At 42.2% G+C, this 16288-nt stretch overlaps 1 protein-coding gene across 3 annotated transcripts in view; it reads left to right on the forward strand.

The window, feature by feature from the left end:
- The first annotated feature begins 6569 nt into the window (after window positions 1-6569).
- The window catches only part of KLHL12 (kelch like family member 12), a 29482-nt gene continuing 19763 nt past the window's right edge, over window positions 6570-16288 (forward strand). Inside the window, exons 1-4 of one of the 3 annotated variants that reach the window (XM_045877017.3) lie at window positions 6570-6851; window positions 9209-9442; window positions 14813-14966; window positions 16048-16265. In XM_045877017.3, the coding sequence (XP_045732973.1) occupies window positions 6678-6851; window positions 9209-9442; window positions 14813-14966; window positions 16048-16265 (780 nt within the window). In that variant the 5' untranslated portion in view covers window positions 6570-6677. Of the gene's footprint in view, window positions 6852-7130; window positions 7325-9208; window positions 9443-14812; window positions 14967-16047; window positions 16266-16288 lie in introns of those variants that run through there. The other 2 variants (XM_045877016.3, XM_045877015.3) reach the window with 2 other exon arrangements.

A 16288-nucleotide genomic window follows, 5' to 3' on the forward strand; every position in this document is an offset into this window, starting at 1 on the left:
ATCTGAATCACAGTCATTGACAGGCTGGCATATGCAGGCCAGTGAATGAGCCTAATTGAATTCCTAGCATCTGCTCCTCGATACAGCTTTATTTTTCTCTACTTATCACACAGACATTGGACTAGAGAGTTTGGTTTGCCATAGTAGTGTTAAATAGAAGATTCTCGAAGGTGTTGGGAATATATCCCTGTGATCAAAGCTCTACTACATATTACTTTAGAGTTTAGTTCTTTTAAAGCTGCCTTGCTTAAGGTTGTCTCATCAAGAGATTATTCCATGCTTTTCCGGGCCTTTGCGAATTGTGCTCAACCTGACGTGTTGTGTTCATTAGATAGCACATGGTCTGCAGTAATCACTAACTGTAGGCAGTTAGACAGCAATCTTCTTGAGTTACAAAGTTGCATTCACTTCAAAGTTCAAGTTTGTACAATTGGGAGAACAAATGGTTCTTTTAAAAAAGAACCCCATTAGACCAACACACAGCAAAAGTTTCTCAACCTCAAGTAGTAATCAGGGAAATGTAAATTAAAACCAAAGTGATAAACCATTTCAGTCCTACCAGGTTGGCACAAATTAAAGGTTGTATTGGGTGTTGGTATAGATGTGAACGGACCAGATGCCGCAGTGGGAGTGCACATTGGTAGGACGACTTCGTGTGGACGTGCATAGAGCATATACACACAATATTCAAACATTTTATGAAACAACGCTCTACAATATGAAATGTATCTGACGTCTATCCTGGATCTTTTTTTTTTTTTTTAAGATTTTATTTATTTGAGAGAATGAGAGAGAGTACAAAGGGGTAAGAGTCAGAGGGAGAAGCAGACTCCCCACTGAGCAGGGAGCCCAATGCAAGACTTGATCCTGAGACTCCAGGATCATGACCTGAGCCTAAGGCAGTCGCTTAACCAAATGAGCCACCCAGGCGCCCCCCCCCTTTTTTTTTAAGATTTTATTTGACAGAGACACAGTGAGAGAGGGAACACAAGCAGGGGGAGTGGCAGAGGGAGAAGCAGGCTCCCCACTGAGCAGGGAGCCTGACATGGGAGTTGATCCCAGGACCCTGGGACCATGACCTGAGCCGAAGGCAGACACTTAACGACTGAGCCACCCAGGCGCCCTGGATCACTTCATTTTTTAAAAATGCTCCTGGGGGGCACCTGGGTGGCTCAGTTGGTTAAGCGACTGCCTTCGGCTCAGGTCGTGATCCTGGAGTCCCGGGATCGAGTCCTGCATTGGGCTCCCTGCTCAGCGGGGGGGTCTGCTTCTCCCTCTGACCCTCTTCCCTCTCATGCTCTCTGTCTCTCATTCTCTCTCTCTCAAATAAATAAATAAAATCTTAAAAAAAAAAAAATGCTGCTGGGGCGCCTGGGTGGCTCAGTTGGTTAAGCGTCTGACTTCCAGCTCCAGTCATGATCTCGGGGTGCTGGGATCGAGCCCCAAGTCGGACTCCGTGCTCAGCAGGGAGTCTGCTTGTCCCTCTGCCCCTCCCCCTGATCATGCTCTCTCAAGTAAATAAAGTCTTTAATTAATAAATAAAAATAAAAATGCTCCTTCTGACCCACTAAATTGTTCATAAGTCTAAATGGGTCACAACTCACTTTGAAAAGCACTACTCTTGAGAAACTTAGCTTATACCAAAAGACTGCAGCTGTGTATGGTAGCAACATACTGCAAGCCAAATGTCCAAAACTGTTGAATGGAAAATTAAGTCTTGGTTTACTCATATAATGAAACATTATTTAGCAGTGAAAATTAATTACAGTGACAAGCAACATGGCTGAATCTCAAAATTAGGGAAGGAAAAAAAGATTGGGGGAAGGAGGGAAGCAACTCAGAGTAAAACTGGTATGACTGCATTTATGTAAAGCTACTAATTTGCAAAACTAATGATAGTTTAGGGATACAGACATGGTAAAACCTTTAAAAAAGAAATACTAACTCAGAAAAACAGTTACCTCCGAAGGAGGAAGAAGAGGATTAGAATAGGGACCCATAGAACGTTTCAAAAGTAAAGCTTACATTCTTTTTAACTAGGCGGTGAGTACCTGGGTGTTCCTTATACCATAGTTATGTTTTCTTACACATATACAAGAAGTATTTATATCTTTATACAAAACAATTCGGGGGCGCCTGGGTGGCTCAGTCGTTAAGCATCTGCTTTTTGCTCAGGTCATGATCCCAGGGTCCTGGGATCAAGCCCCACATCGGGTTCCCTGCTCCATGGGAAGCCTGCTTCTCCCTCTCCCACTCCCCCTGCTTGTGTTTCCTCTCTCACTGTGTCTCTCTCTGTCAAATAAATAAATAAAATCTTTTTTAAAACATACAAAACAATTTGAAGCTTAAAAAGACCTTAAAGATGGGGCGCCTGGGTGGCTCAGTCATTAAGCGTCTGCCTTCAGCTCAGGTCATGATCCCAGAGTCCTGGGATCGAGCCCCACATCAGCAGGGAGCCTGCTTCTCCCTCTCCCACTCCCCCTGCTTGCGTTCCCTCTCTCGCTGTGTCTCTCTCTGTCAAATAAATAAATAAAATCTTTAAAAAAAAAGTCCTTAAAGAGCTGATAGCACAAGTCACAGACTGGTGACCTGTAAGCTGCAAACCTCCACAAACATGTTTTGTTTGGCCTGCAGAGTGCAGTCACCTGCAGCTCAATACCAGTGATGCCCTTGATGGAGGGCTTGTGCTCTCAGAGTGTTGCTGCCCCTCACTTGTTGGGGTCACTGGCCTAGCCCCTGGAGGCATCCGAGTTTGCAACCACTGTATAGAGCTGGAAGGAAACAGACTGCATCTGATCCGACGGCCTCCGTCCATTTTGCATGTGAGGCCATCTGGAGATCCAGAGCAATTAGTGGACCTAGTGTGTATGTGTTTGCTCATTTGTCAGTAGTTGGACCCGGGAAAGAGGATCTGAGAGAGAACATTGATTATCTGTGTACTTTTTCATATGTCATTTTATATCTTTTTTATCTTTAACCCTGTGAAGCAGTAGCATTATCCCATTCCACAGATGAAAACCTTAAGGTCCCAAAAGACCAAAACTTTTTCCCAAGATGATGGACAGGTTTGGAGTCAGTATCTGAATGCAGATCATGCTGACTTAAACCCCATGTTCTAAAGCCTCAGATCATTTAAAAATCCCTTCTGCTCTTGGGCGCCTGGGTGGCTCAGTTGGTTAAGCGACTGCCTTCGGCTCAGGTCATGATCCTGGAGTCCCGGGATCGAGTCCCACATCGGGCTCCCTGCTCGGCAGGGAGTCTGCTTCTCCCTCTGACCCTCCCCTGTCTCATGCTCTCTCTCTCTATCTCATTCTCTCTCTCAAATAAATAAATAAAATCTTTAAAAAAAAAAAATCCCTCTGCTCCTGATTTCAGTATCTTCCCTTGCCTTTATCAGAACTGCTAACTAGTAGCAAGTGAATATTACCTTCTTTGGCTGCATACATCTGGTTCGTTCACTTCCTAAATACTTGTTCAGGACACTAGAGGAAAACAAGTAAATGATGGCAAAACACTGCCAAGCTCTGATTAAAGAAAGGCCAAGAATAAAAGCTAAGAATCAGACTCTAGCCCTTTCCTATCAAAAAATTAAAAATTAGGACAGAGACTAACTTATCTCTATCCTTAGAACATCCATTTTCAATTTAAACATAGAACTCTGGGAACATTAGTAAACTCTTAAATTATTACAAATGGATAAGATCTGAAGAAATTTTTTTTTTAAGATTTTATTTATCTGAGAGAGAGAATGGGAGACAGAGCATGAGAGGGAGGAGGGTCAGAGGGAGAAGCAGACTCCCTGCTGAGCAGGGAGCCCGATGCGGGACTCGATCCCGGGACTCCAGAATCATGAACTGAGCCGAAGGCAGTTGCTTAACCAACTGAGCCACCCAGGCACCCAAGATCTAAAGAAATTCTTGAACGCTCTGTCAGTCTGGTCCTCACAGAAGCATTCTCCAAGATGAAATTAAGTATACAAGGATTTCATTAGGGGAAATGCTTCTATGTAAAAGAAAATATAAAGGGAGCCAGAGAAGGCAGGGAGAGCCATGAGGTTGTGATGCAGGTCTGACCCCCACTGAAGGAAAGAGGGAGAGAAGGTTGGGAGAAGCGTCCTAGACTGCCTTGCCATCTAAAAAAAGGTTCAGCAAAGCCCTTTGTTTGGGAGAAGGCCTTGACCCAAAGTCCCCTGACAACCGAGTCCCATTACCCCTAGAAAGGATCTGCCTTAGCATCTCTCCTATCCCCAGCAAGGGGCAGGAAACAGCCCTTGGGAGACGTGACCTGGGTGCAAACTCAGTGATGAATTTCAAAGCAGTGGCTGGGGCCCTGCTTTGATCACATTCAGTGAATAATTAAGAGGTACATTCTCTTGTCTGCCATGCTCTGGTGGTGCAAAAATGCAATGTATCCTGCCTAGCTGGTTTTAGAGATTCAACCTATATTCTATGTACTTGATCTAGAGTTCCAAGGCCAATTCTTTGTCTTCTGTTCCTGAAACCCTTTAATATAAATACCCAAACCATAAAGGCAGGATGATGTATGGAACTGGACTGACTGACTCACCCTATCCAGCCCTAGCCCTCCAGAATGGGCCTAAAAAAGTCAGAATAAGTTTGGGCTGTAGGGTTTCAGGTCAGTTATCCAAATGACTAGAAATATTCTTGTGGGGAAAGGATAGTGTCCCCATGACTTAAAGACCCAAAATGTGCTGAGACTATATCACTGAAGAAAGTAGGGTAAGCCTGAATTAATTCCCTCAGTCTTCTGGCTTTTTTGCTAGCAGTTTCTCCATCTTTTATTCTCTGAGAAAAGTGTGGGCATATTCTAAACAAAGCCACGTTTTTTTTAAGTTCCCTCTCACATCATGAAAAATTCTCAATTTAGCAGAAAGGAATTAGGCAATATCATTAAAGTGCTATTTTGCACCTGGAAAACACGGGATTATTTTTACTTTCCTTTTTTAAAGTTTTTATTTTTAATCTCTACACCCAATGCGGGGCTCAAACTCACCACCCCAAGATCATGGGTTGCACACTCCACTGACTGAGCCAGGCAGGTGCCCCTATTTTTACTTTTTATTTAACTTGGACATATTTTTAATCCACACGATGGAAAGTTCAAAAGGCACAAGTTATAGAGGGAAAAATCTCCTTTCCACCCTATCTCATGACCAACCAGTTCCTCACTGCAAAGAAACCAACATTTTGTATCTTTCCAGATGCATTTGGTACATATACAGGCAAATATGAATATTAATATTTCCCCAAAGTTTTACACAAATAATAGCAACCTATACACACTGTTCACAACTTCATGATATTGTATTGTATGGATGTTCCACACTTACTGAAGCAGTTCCCTACAATGTATGTTAAGTTTGTTTTCAATCTAATCTACAGACAACCTGGTGCACACATCATTTTACATGTGCATGAGTCTATATGAGGGATAAATTTATGTAAATCACTCAGTTAAAGTTATCTTCAGTCATCATTTTGGTTCACTTTTCCCAAATACCCCCAATAGAACTTGTGCCAATCCTGCTTGCCCACCACAATGTGTAAATCAGAGATACTTTAAGATCATTTATTTGTGAGAGAGCACGTGCACGCAAGCAAGAAGCGGGGCGGGGCGGGGGGGGGGGGGGCGTTGGCAGATGGAGAGAATCTTCAAGCAGACTCCCTGCTGAGCACCAAACCCGAGGTGGAGCTCAATCTCATGATTCATGAGATCACTACTTAAGCCAAAACCAAGAGTTGGATGCTTAATCGACTGAGCTACCCAGGTAGCCCAATCAGGGATACTTTTAGATCAGAGAGAGATGATATAAAAGATGGAAACACTATGTAAAATTAGATTGCTACCCACTTGGTTATCATTTTATTATCCATAAATCAAAGGTCCTGCAAAGGAAAACAGTACAGTGGTTCTCCCTTCTCCACAATTTCATTTACCGGTAGTCACTGCTATCTGGAACCGGATGATCCCCTGGACATATTGCCAGGTCACTGGGTAGCCTAACACTGTCATAGTGTCTACATCATGTGCTATTTTGCATCTGGAAAACATGGGATTCATGTTTCACTTCATCCCATCATGTAGGCATTTCATCATCTCACATCATCAGAAGGGTGGATACAGCACAATAATTTGAGAGAGAGAGAGACCACATTCACACAACTTTTATTTTAGTGTATTGGTATAGTCTGTTTTATTATTGTTGTTGATTTTTTACTATGCCTAACTTGACGATTAAACTTCATGATACATATGTATAGTAAAAAACATAGCATAAATAGTATTATTATTCATTTATCCATGGTTTCAGCATCCCCTGGGGGCCTTGGAACATAAGCCCCCTGGATAAGGGGGAAGTACTGTGTCATCAAAAATAGTTTGGACATTCACGGAAGTTGATAGTTCCTCATTCTCCTCTGAACCACTAAGATAAGTATGCCAAAATCAACTAGAAGCACAATTACTAAACTGAACACTCAGCACCCGCGAGCTGGTGAAAAGTCAGCAGAAGAGAAAGAGGGGAAATGATGACTACTGGGACTTCCCATACGATCCTTTGCAATTTCCCTCACAACGTCCAACTCCTAGTGACCACAAGTTCCTTCCACTGCATTGTCCTGCACTGCAAGAAGTAGAGGAGAACCACCTCAAGGGTGATGATAGGCCCCATTATGATGCAGAGAATGCTGAGGTCAGTGGATCGCAGGGCTCAGAGGATTCTCCCCACAGCCATGGTCCGGGGGGAAAGGCCGTTGTGGACAATGGACGTGAAGAAATTTGAAGCCCCCTTGGGTTTTATCCAAGCGAGAGGGTTCCTGAATACCCGGCAGGTAAAACATACCTCCCGCAACCAGCTCCTTAGTTTGGAAATGTGGAATCCGGTCAATCTGCCGGATCTCGGGAGACTGGGGCAGAATCTGATCTCAGCCAATCACGCGGCAAGAGAACTGTACACCCCGCCCCTCCCTGCGGACCCCACCCTGCCCCACCTTTTCTCTCTGCCTTTCTCTAAGTGGGCGGAAGCCCGGCACCCAGGTACCTGAAGGTCACGTGATGCCTCCTCCCCACGTGATGCAGCCCGGTGCAGGGAGGAGGGCGGGCCTCGCGTTGCATTACGTCATCACGTCGCGCGGCCGCGGAGGCGAGATCCTGGAAGAGCACGGTGACGGCTCCCGAGCCTTCGGGTCGGGGCGGCGGCGGCGGCGCTTAGGCTCCTCCTGAGCCGCCTGCTGGCCCCGCGCCCCACCCAATTCCCACGGGCGGGGAACAGGCCCGGCGTGGCTGAGTGGGCCCGCGAGCGGAGGTGAGTCGCGGGAGGCGGTGGCGGGCAGCTCTGCTCTTCCCTTCCCAGCTCCCGGCTCCCGGTTACGGCCCTTCCCCCATCCATCGACTCCCTCCGGGGTGGAACGCCGAGACGCCGGTGAGCGGAGGGAGGCTTGCGGGGCCGGGGGCGCTCCTGGCCTGGAGCGCGCCCTCCTCTCGTCCCCTCCCTGACCGCGCCCCTCCAGGACCTCCACCTGGAGCTGCCCGCGCTGTTCCCGGTGTTGTCAGGAGGGGAGACTGTCTTTCCTTTTCCCACCTGGAATTCCTCCCCTTCTCCCACCTGGAATTTAGTCTTTCTAGAATTTGACACCTTTCCGCTCTCGCCCCCTCCCCGAATCTTCCGTGGTGGAACCCCTCTATTCAGATGTTAACGGAAGTTCCAAAAATGTGAGAGTGAAAGATAGGGCTGAGATTTTGCTTGATGAGGCAGGAGTCCCCAAGGAGGAAGACTACACTGAATTAAGGTTACAGTCGGTTTTGACACTGAAACTGTAAAACCCAGTTCTAGGCTGAGCCCTGTGGTAGCTCCTCAAAGAATCTTCACAGTAAATGGGCATCTGTTCAGACTTTTCTTACATCTTCAGAATTGGAAGTAAATAGACTTAAGGAAGATCTTTTTGAAAAACGTCATATGCTTTGGTGAATCACCTCCTATTCTGTAAAATGGATGTTGCAGGTTGTTGGAGAGATTATATCTAGAGTGCTTATAAAAGAATAATGCTAACTGTATATAGAAGTAGATGAGAATTTAGGGTCTCGTTCGTGCTATTCAAAAATTACGGTTGTGAGTTGTGGACTCTTGAAGATCATTGTTTGATTTTTTTCCCCCTTAGATTATTTCAGAAGATTATAGATTCCAAATAAGACTTTCTTAATAACCATCCCATTTCATTTCCCAGAAATTGTCCTTGAAACAAAAAAAGAAAAAAAAAGGCACTAAAGCCTGTCAATAATCAAGAGAGTAAAAAAGTACATTGGGTTTTTTTAATATGTAATGTATTACTGAGTTTTTTTAATTGATACATACAAGTGAACTTTGCAAGTGATTGGCTGTGGCAGTAAAATCAGTAGTGGAATTTTAATAGGTTTCTATCCTAATAATTAGGCTCTTGGTTTCAGTGTAGAGGAATTACTACTGGATGTTTACTACTAATGTAGAGTAGGAATACCCTTCCGTAGAAGAGGTTCAATAACTTAATCACGTGAAAGTCCATAGGTAAGCTTGCAGTGTTTGCATTATTCAGGGTAGGTATTGGGTCCTCATTTGAAATGTCATTTTTAAGAAGAAATCCAGAGATATTTGGAAGTCATAATAATTCTTTGCTTACTTCTTTAGAAAAAAGTTCATTTTCACTGCCTCTGGCCTTTATTGCTCTAAGTTGAATACACAATTTTTCTTTTCTTACATTTGATTTCTAAACATTTAAGGTACACCTGCTAGAATAGGAAAAAACATATAAAACAGAATCCTATCCTCTAAATACCTACTTAATCTATTTATGGATATTAAGTAATAGTGATATCACACCTTTAGGAAATTTTATCTTTTCATTTTATCATTTGAGACTGACAGCATTGTGAAGATATGCAAGGTATGTGTGGTTTTTTTTCTATTTACATACAGTTGAGTATTGATTATAATAAATGTCAAGTGGCAGGGGAATTCGATACTGGAATTTGGAGGAAGAAGAGATTGTTTTTACTTGGGTTTGTGGTTAGATTGTTGTGGTAAGACCAGTAATAGGAGTACTCCCTACTTGTGTTTGGGTCTGAGGAAGCCTCCTTATTTGTATAGGTAATTGAATATGTTTAATTTTCCTCATCCTTCAAGTGTGCTCTGGGTTTTTTTCTCTTGTACTTGCAGAATCCAAGGACCCCTTTCATTCTTTCTCCATATTGCTTGATGGGAGGCATTATGGCCCCCAAAGACATAATGACAAATACTCACGCTAAATCCATTCTCAATTCGATGAACTCTCTCCGGAAGAGCAATACCCTCTGTGATGTGACTTTGAGAGTAGAGCAGAAAGACTTCCCTGCCCATCGGATTGTGCTAGCTGCCTGTAGCGATTACTTCTGCGCCATGTTCACTAGTGAGGTAAGTGGTAAGTTAATGCCTCACAAATGAAATTCACACTTGTAACCTTGTAGTTGTCTCATTTCGTTGAATAAAATAGTAAAAGTTTGATATAATGGTGAATTTCTGTAGTATGGCGGTTCAGTGGACAGACTCTGGTCAAAATCTGCCTTTAGACTATGTCTTAGTTTCCTCATCTCTAAATTAGGGGTACTAGCAATTGCAGTCACATATGGTTATTGTGACAATTATTTGAGAAAATCACATATGAAGTGTTTAGAACAGTGTCTGGCATGTGGTAAAACACAAATGTCAGCTACTGGATTTTACTTACTTTTAAAATTTGTTTTCCTGGGTTTTTTTTTCCTTCTAAAGTCTAAGATTTTAAAGTGAATTCTAGGAAGATAAGGGGGAGGGAGGGAAAGAAGAGTAGGATTCAGTCCTCATCCAACTCCACCTAATAATATATGAAGAAAATCAACATTCATTTGGCCAATGTAGATTTAGAGTAATTTCATATGAGAAGAGGAGGACTTAATAAATGACTTCATGACTGTATAGGTATATGGAGTATAACTTGGAAAAAGATGCTGACTGTGGAGTATAAGCAGTTAAAGGGACTAAGGAAAAGGTTGATTTGACAAGAAAAAAGGTGCTTATAGGTATTAAGAAAGACTGCTTCAGGGGCGCCTGGGTGGCTCAGTCATTAAGCGTCTGCCTTCAGCTTAGGTCATGATCCCAGGGTCCTGGGATTGAGCCCCGCATTGGGCTCCCTGCTCGGCGAGAAGCCTGTTTCTCCCTCTCCCTCTCCCCCTGCTTGTGTTCCCTCTCTCACTGTGTCTCTCTCTGTCAAAAAAAAAAAAAAAAAGAAAGACTGCTTGGGTGCCTGGGTGGCTCAGTTGGTTTAGCGTCTGCCTTCGGCTCAGGTCATGATCCCGGGGTCCTGGGATCGAGCCCCGCATCAGGCTCCCTGCTCAGCGGGGAGCCTGCTTCTCTCTCTGCCTCTGCCCTACCTCTCCCTGTGCGGCTCTCTCTCCCCCTCTCTCTTTCTCTGTCAAATAAGTAAAATCTTTTAAAAAGAGAAGAATGAAAGAGACTGCTTTAGGGGCACCTGGGTGGCTCAGCTGGTTGTGTCCAACTCTTGGTTTCAGCTCAGGTTGTGATATCATGGGTGTGAGATAGAGTCTGCCTCCCCTCCTGCTCCCCTCCACTCAGCTGGGAGTCTGCTTGAAGAATCTCTCCCTCTGCCCCTCCCCTCCTCAAATAAATAAATCTTTAAAAAAAAGACTGCTTTAGTAATTGGCAGAATACTTAAAATGAAGAGTAGGGCTGTTGAATATATTGTGAAGTGCTCTTAGAAAGCCAGACAGCAGAGAGCACTGCAGCTTTTTTATTTTTCAAAAATCTCAAGTCTGATTTTTAAATTTTAAATCAATTATCTTGAATTTTTTTTAAAGATTTACTTATTTTAGAGTGAAAGAGAGAGTGCAAGAGCAGGGTGCAGGGGGCGGGTAAAGGCAGAGGGAGAAGGGAAGCCTGAGCGTGGAGCCTGTCGCAGGGCTCAATCTCACAACCCTGAGATCATGACCTGAGCCAAAATCAAGAAATCAGGAGTTGGATGCTTAACCTACGAGCCACCCAGGCTCTTGAATTTTTTTAAGCTTGAGTGAGAGTACACCAATGTGTATTATATCATGTATCTCTGCTTATACATATGCCTGAAATATCTCATTATGTTAACATTATTTTTAAAAAACGCTATTTTCAAAAAAAAATTTTTAAGAGAGCACACGAGCAGGGATCGGGGAGGGGCAGAGGGACGGAGAGAAAGAATCTTAAGCAGGCTACATGTCTAGCGGGGAGCCCGATGCAGGGCTCAATCTCACGACCCTGAGATCATGACCTGAGCCGAAATCAACAGTCGTAGGCTTAACTAACTGACTCACCCAGGCACTCATTTAAAAATTAAAAAGTGGGGGGGTTACCTGGGTGGCTCAGTCGGTTAAGCATCTGCCTTAGGCTCAGGTCATGATCCCCGGGTCCTGGGATCGAGCCCCACGTCGGGCTCCCTGCTCTGAGGGGAGTCTGCTTCTCCCTCTCCCCGCTGCTCATGCGTGCGCTCTCTCTCAATAAAGTCTTAAAAAAATTTTGTTTTTTAACCATCAGTATTTAGTTAATCTCATCACCTTAGTGAAGATTTTGCCATTGGATCTGAATAGGAGAGTGATGGCTATATGTCATTCACCGTAGGGTTAGATGTTACCATCTCATTTTACAAATGAAGAAACAAGGTCTCAGATATTAAATGACTTGCCTTAGGTCACATGGCTTATAAATGCTAGAGATGGGGTTTATTCCTAAATTTTCTGACTCTAAACCTAAACAATATATGCCATATTTGAAAAAGCTGTGAATATATGCTATATTGCTTTATACAAATCTTACTTGCTTTATACAAAATTTTTTTTTTTTTTTTAAGATTTTATTTATTTGCGAGAGAGAATGAGAGACAGAGAGCATGAGAGGGAGGAGGGTCAGAAGGAGAAACAGACTCCCTGCTGAGCAGGGGGCCCGATGCGGGACTCGATCCTGGGACTCCAGGATCATGACCTGAGCCGAAGGCAGTCACTTAACCAACTGAGCCACCCAGGCGCCCCGCTTTATACAAAATTTTTTTTTTTTTTAGGTATTTTTTTTTATTATGTTAATCCCCATACATTACATCATTAGTTTTAGATGAAGTGTTCCATGATTCATTGTTTGTGCATAACACCCAGTGCTCCATGCAGAATGTGCCCTCCTCAATACCCACCACCAGGGTAACCCATCCTCCCACCCCCCTCCCCTCTAGAACCCTCAGTTTGTTTTTCAGAGTCCATCGTCTCTCATGGTTCGTCTACCCCTCCGATTTCCCCCGCTTCATTCTTCCCCTCCCGCTACCTTCTTCTTCTTTTTTTTTTCTTAACATATATTGCATTATTTGTTTCAGAGGTACAGATCTGAGATTCAACAGTCTTGCACAATTCACAGCGCTTACCAGAGCACATACCCTCCCCAGTGTCTATCACCCAGTCACCCCATCCCTCCCACCCCACCCCCCACTCCAGCAACCCTCAGTTTGTTTCCTGCAATTAAGAATTCCTCATATCAGTGAGATCATATGATACATGTCTTTCTCTCGCTTTATACAAATTTTAACTACTGTGCTTCTTCAGCCTCTGATACGTGGATTTTTTTATATTCTATAATTTCAAAGCCAAAGAGTTCATGATGCTCTGAGCCAATGCTCGGTCACATGGCTGGTAGGAAAAACATGGAAACCTGACAGATCATTCCTACTAATTCAGGCTAATTTTAAAATGCTCTTGTGTAATATAACATCATAGATCATGTCCTATATTGTCCTCCAGAAAAACTATCTGCCCGAGAGCATCAGAAGCAGTTGGCATTTAACTGGGTAAGGAAGGTTCTCTCAGCAGCTGCTGAGCATGAAGTACTAATGGATCAGGACTGCTGACTACTAATTATATATTGTACATCCTGTTCTTTGTCAGCTTGAGGAAAATTAGTCTGTCTTTACTCTCTCTGCACATTGAAATTGGTATGGAGTTCTATAAAAGAATTCTTTTTTCTCATCAGGGATTATTTTATAGTCTTTCTTTAAAAACTGGTATTAGGCAAGAAAATGCCAGATGGTTTTGTCTTTATTTTTAAGAATAATTGATACAAAGGAGAGAGTCCAGAGATCTGGGTCCTAGGCTCAGTTCTGTTAGCAATGCTGCGTGAACCATGACAACCATCTAACTTCACTGGGTTGATCTTTAAAATAAAGTAGTTGAACTACATTAGGGTTTCATTATTCTCTTCCGGCCCTGAAACGCTCCTCGAATGTGGTCCAACGGAAAGATCATTTGAGTGAGACGAAAGGACCTGAGTTTTAGCTGTCTCTTACTAGTTAAGATACCTTTGTTAAGTCACATAACTTCTTTGAATGGGAATAATACCAGACCTCTAAATCCTTACCAGGTTGCTGTGAGAATTAGGTGAAATAATAGTAAATAAGAAGCACTTGGAAAAATTATAAAGCAAATATAAATGTGAAATGATACTATAAGTTGCTCTGAGTCAATAAATAGTGAAATATTTTCATATTTAAAAAATAGTTATTTGATGAGAATATGGTTTGTTGAATAAGAAATTTCTGGAATAGATGTACTTACATATTTCTGTTTGCAAATATCTTTACTATGTGCAATGTTAATAAAACATTTTTCCAAAATGATGTACTAGTGACATTTTTAATGTTAGGGATTGATTTTGTTATTGGCCTTGGTAGAGAATACTTTTTTATTACTATTTTGGGCTGATGGAGAAATCAAAGCTGATAAAGACATTTAGTTTGTAATGAAAGTGCACTGGAGTTTTGTGAATAATTTGAATTTCTAACTAAGGTTCAGATGTAATAAAAGTTTCATAAGGCAATCAATTTTCAGGTAGTTTACTGTTCTGTAAAACTGAAGATTTCCACTCTTAGTCAACAGTTTTCTATGATTATCTGGCCTCTTCGATACCCATTACTCTAAGGATATATTCTGGACTAAATAAGCCACTAACAATTAGTAATCCTGAAACAGACTCGATCCATTATCTTGAAAAAGTATCAAACAGGGGTGCCTGGGTGGCTCAGTCGTTAAGCGTCTGCCTTCGGTTCAGGTCATGATCTCACGGTCCTGGGATCAAGCCCCGCATCGGGCTCCCTGCTCAGTGGGAAGCCTGCTTCTCCCTCTCTCACTCCTCCTGCTTGTGTTCCCTCTCTCACTGTCTCTCTCTGTCAAATAAATAAAATCTTTAAAAAAAAAAAAAGTATCAAACTAGTTATGTTCAGTGTCACAGTAGAAGGCCCCTTAAGATGACTTGCATGTTTCGTCATTGCCAAATGTAGTCTAAGGACAAATAGAACAATACTGAGTAATCTTGGAGGGTCTGGAGCTGTAAGCCACGGGGTCCTCTACAAGCATGAAATTTCGTTGAAATTTTGTGTTTTAAAAGCTGAGGGATACCAGTAGTATGTTCATGGAATTTTTGCATTCTATTCTGTAATAGATCTATGTTTTATTATGAAAGCAGAGTTTTAAATTATTCACTGGTAAAATTGATATTCCAAGGTGTCACCTCATTGTGTGCTCTTGGGTTACATACAGCTGCCCCCAATTTGAAAAGCTACAAATATATGCCATATTTGCTTTATATAAATCAAACAAATTAGACCATAATTTTTTAAAGCTGTGTATTCAATTAATATTAACACCTCTTCAAGCTCTTGGATATGAGATTCTGCCTTCATCTCGTGGAATTATAACCACCATTATTTCATACCCTTTGAATTTTCAGCTTTCAGAGAAGGGGAAACCTTATGTTGATATTCAAGGTTTAACTGCTTCTACCATGGAAATTCTGTTGGACTTTGTGTACACTGAAACCGTACACGTGACAGTGGAGAACGTGCAGGAACTGCTCCCTGCAGCCTGTCTGCTCCAGCTGAAAGGTACGGATGTTAAAGTTGCTGTCGTGCCAAGGTAGCCTTGGAAATGTTTAAAATTCGTGATGTAAACTTAATCCTAAAAATTATGGAGACAGACCATGGGCACTCATGTTTACTGCCTGTGGCACAGAAGATCAGATTTCAATCGCAGTATCAAAGAGCCTCTCCACATGTGAGTGAGTGGCTCTTCAGAAGAGAGCATTTACACCTTTTATGTTTTTTGAAAAATAGAAGAGGGGATTATAGATGCATTTTCTTACATATATATACACAGTAACTCTACAGGGAAACACAGGAGACTGATATTATTCATAGGCTACATGGAAAGGAACTAGATGGCCAGGTGGATAGGGAGCCTGGGGGATTATTCATGGCAAACCCTTTTGTACTTCTAATTTTTCAATCATGTAAATTACCTGTTGAAAATTTAAATTGACATACAAAAATGAAAGTATATAATGTTTTCACAAGATTAAATATTGCTGTTCCCAGTCCGTCTTTCTTAACCTGCTCTGATGTTTCTATGATTTTCAGTTTTTCCAAACACATGGTTGAAAATTTTCACTTTTTAATACATGATTGAAAACAGTGTGAAGCTTTTGCATTAGTGCACAGCTGTAAAGTTAGATTTATACTCTGAACTTGTCAATTAGAGAAATAAGAGATTGGTGTTAGTATCTTTTACTTTTCCTTCATAGGAGTCTGTCAGTAAGTTTGCATATGGAGTAGAAATTTAAGTACATTATGTTAAATTGTGATTGGTTTTATAAAAGCTTGATTCCCAAGAGTTTTATAGGTATTTTTGTTTAATTGTGCCAGTGTCCATCGAAACAATTTGTCTTGCTATACTTATTTTAAAGCTGAAACAGACACATAGTTGTAAAGGCCTTCTGTGAAGGTCACATAGCACATAAGACAGAAATTGCATTTGAATTTCTTAAGCATAAAATTTCTAATCTGATCACCAGGTGTTGAGCCAGGATTCTGCTGTTACCGTGTAGAGAAGACATCTCAATCCAAGAATGTAGACCAGTTCACACCTGGTCAAGTACCGTGAAGTGTTCATTGTCTGTGTTTGTCCTAGGTGTGAAGCAAGCCTGCTGTGAGTTCTTAGAAAGTCAGTTGGACCCCTCCAATTGCCTGGGTATCAGGGATTTTGCTGAAACTCACAATTGTGTTGACCTGATGCAAGCAGCTGAGGTTTTTAGCCAGAAGCATTTTCCTGAAGTGGTACAGCATGAAGAATTCATTCTTCTAAGTCAAGGAGAGGTGGAAAAGTTAATCAAGTGTGATGAAATTCAGGTACAAATTTGGCTTGGTATTCG

The sequence above is a fragment of the Mirounga angustirostris genome, unplaced genomic scaffold, assembly GCF_029215605.1.
Source record: "Mirounga angustirostris isolate CCGP_5_RB_7025 unplaced genomic scaffold, mMirAng1.0.hap1 SCAF_6, whole genome shotgun sequence".
Lineage (NCBI taxonomy): Eukaryota > Metazoa > Chordata > Mammalia > Carnivora > Phocidae > Mirounga > Mirounga angustirostris.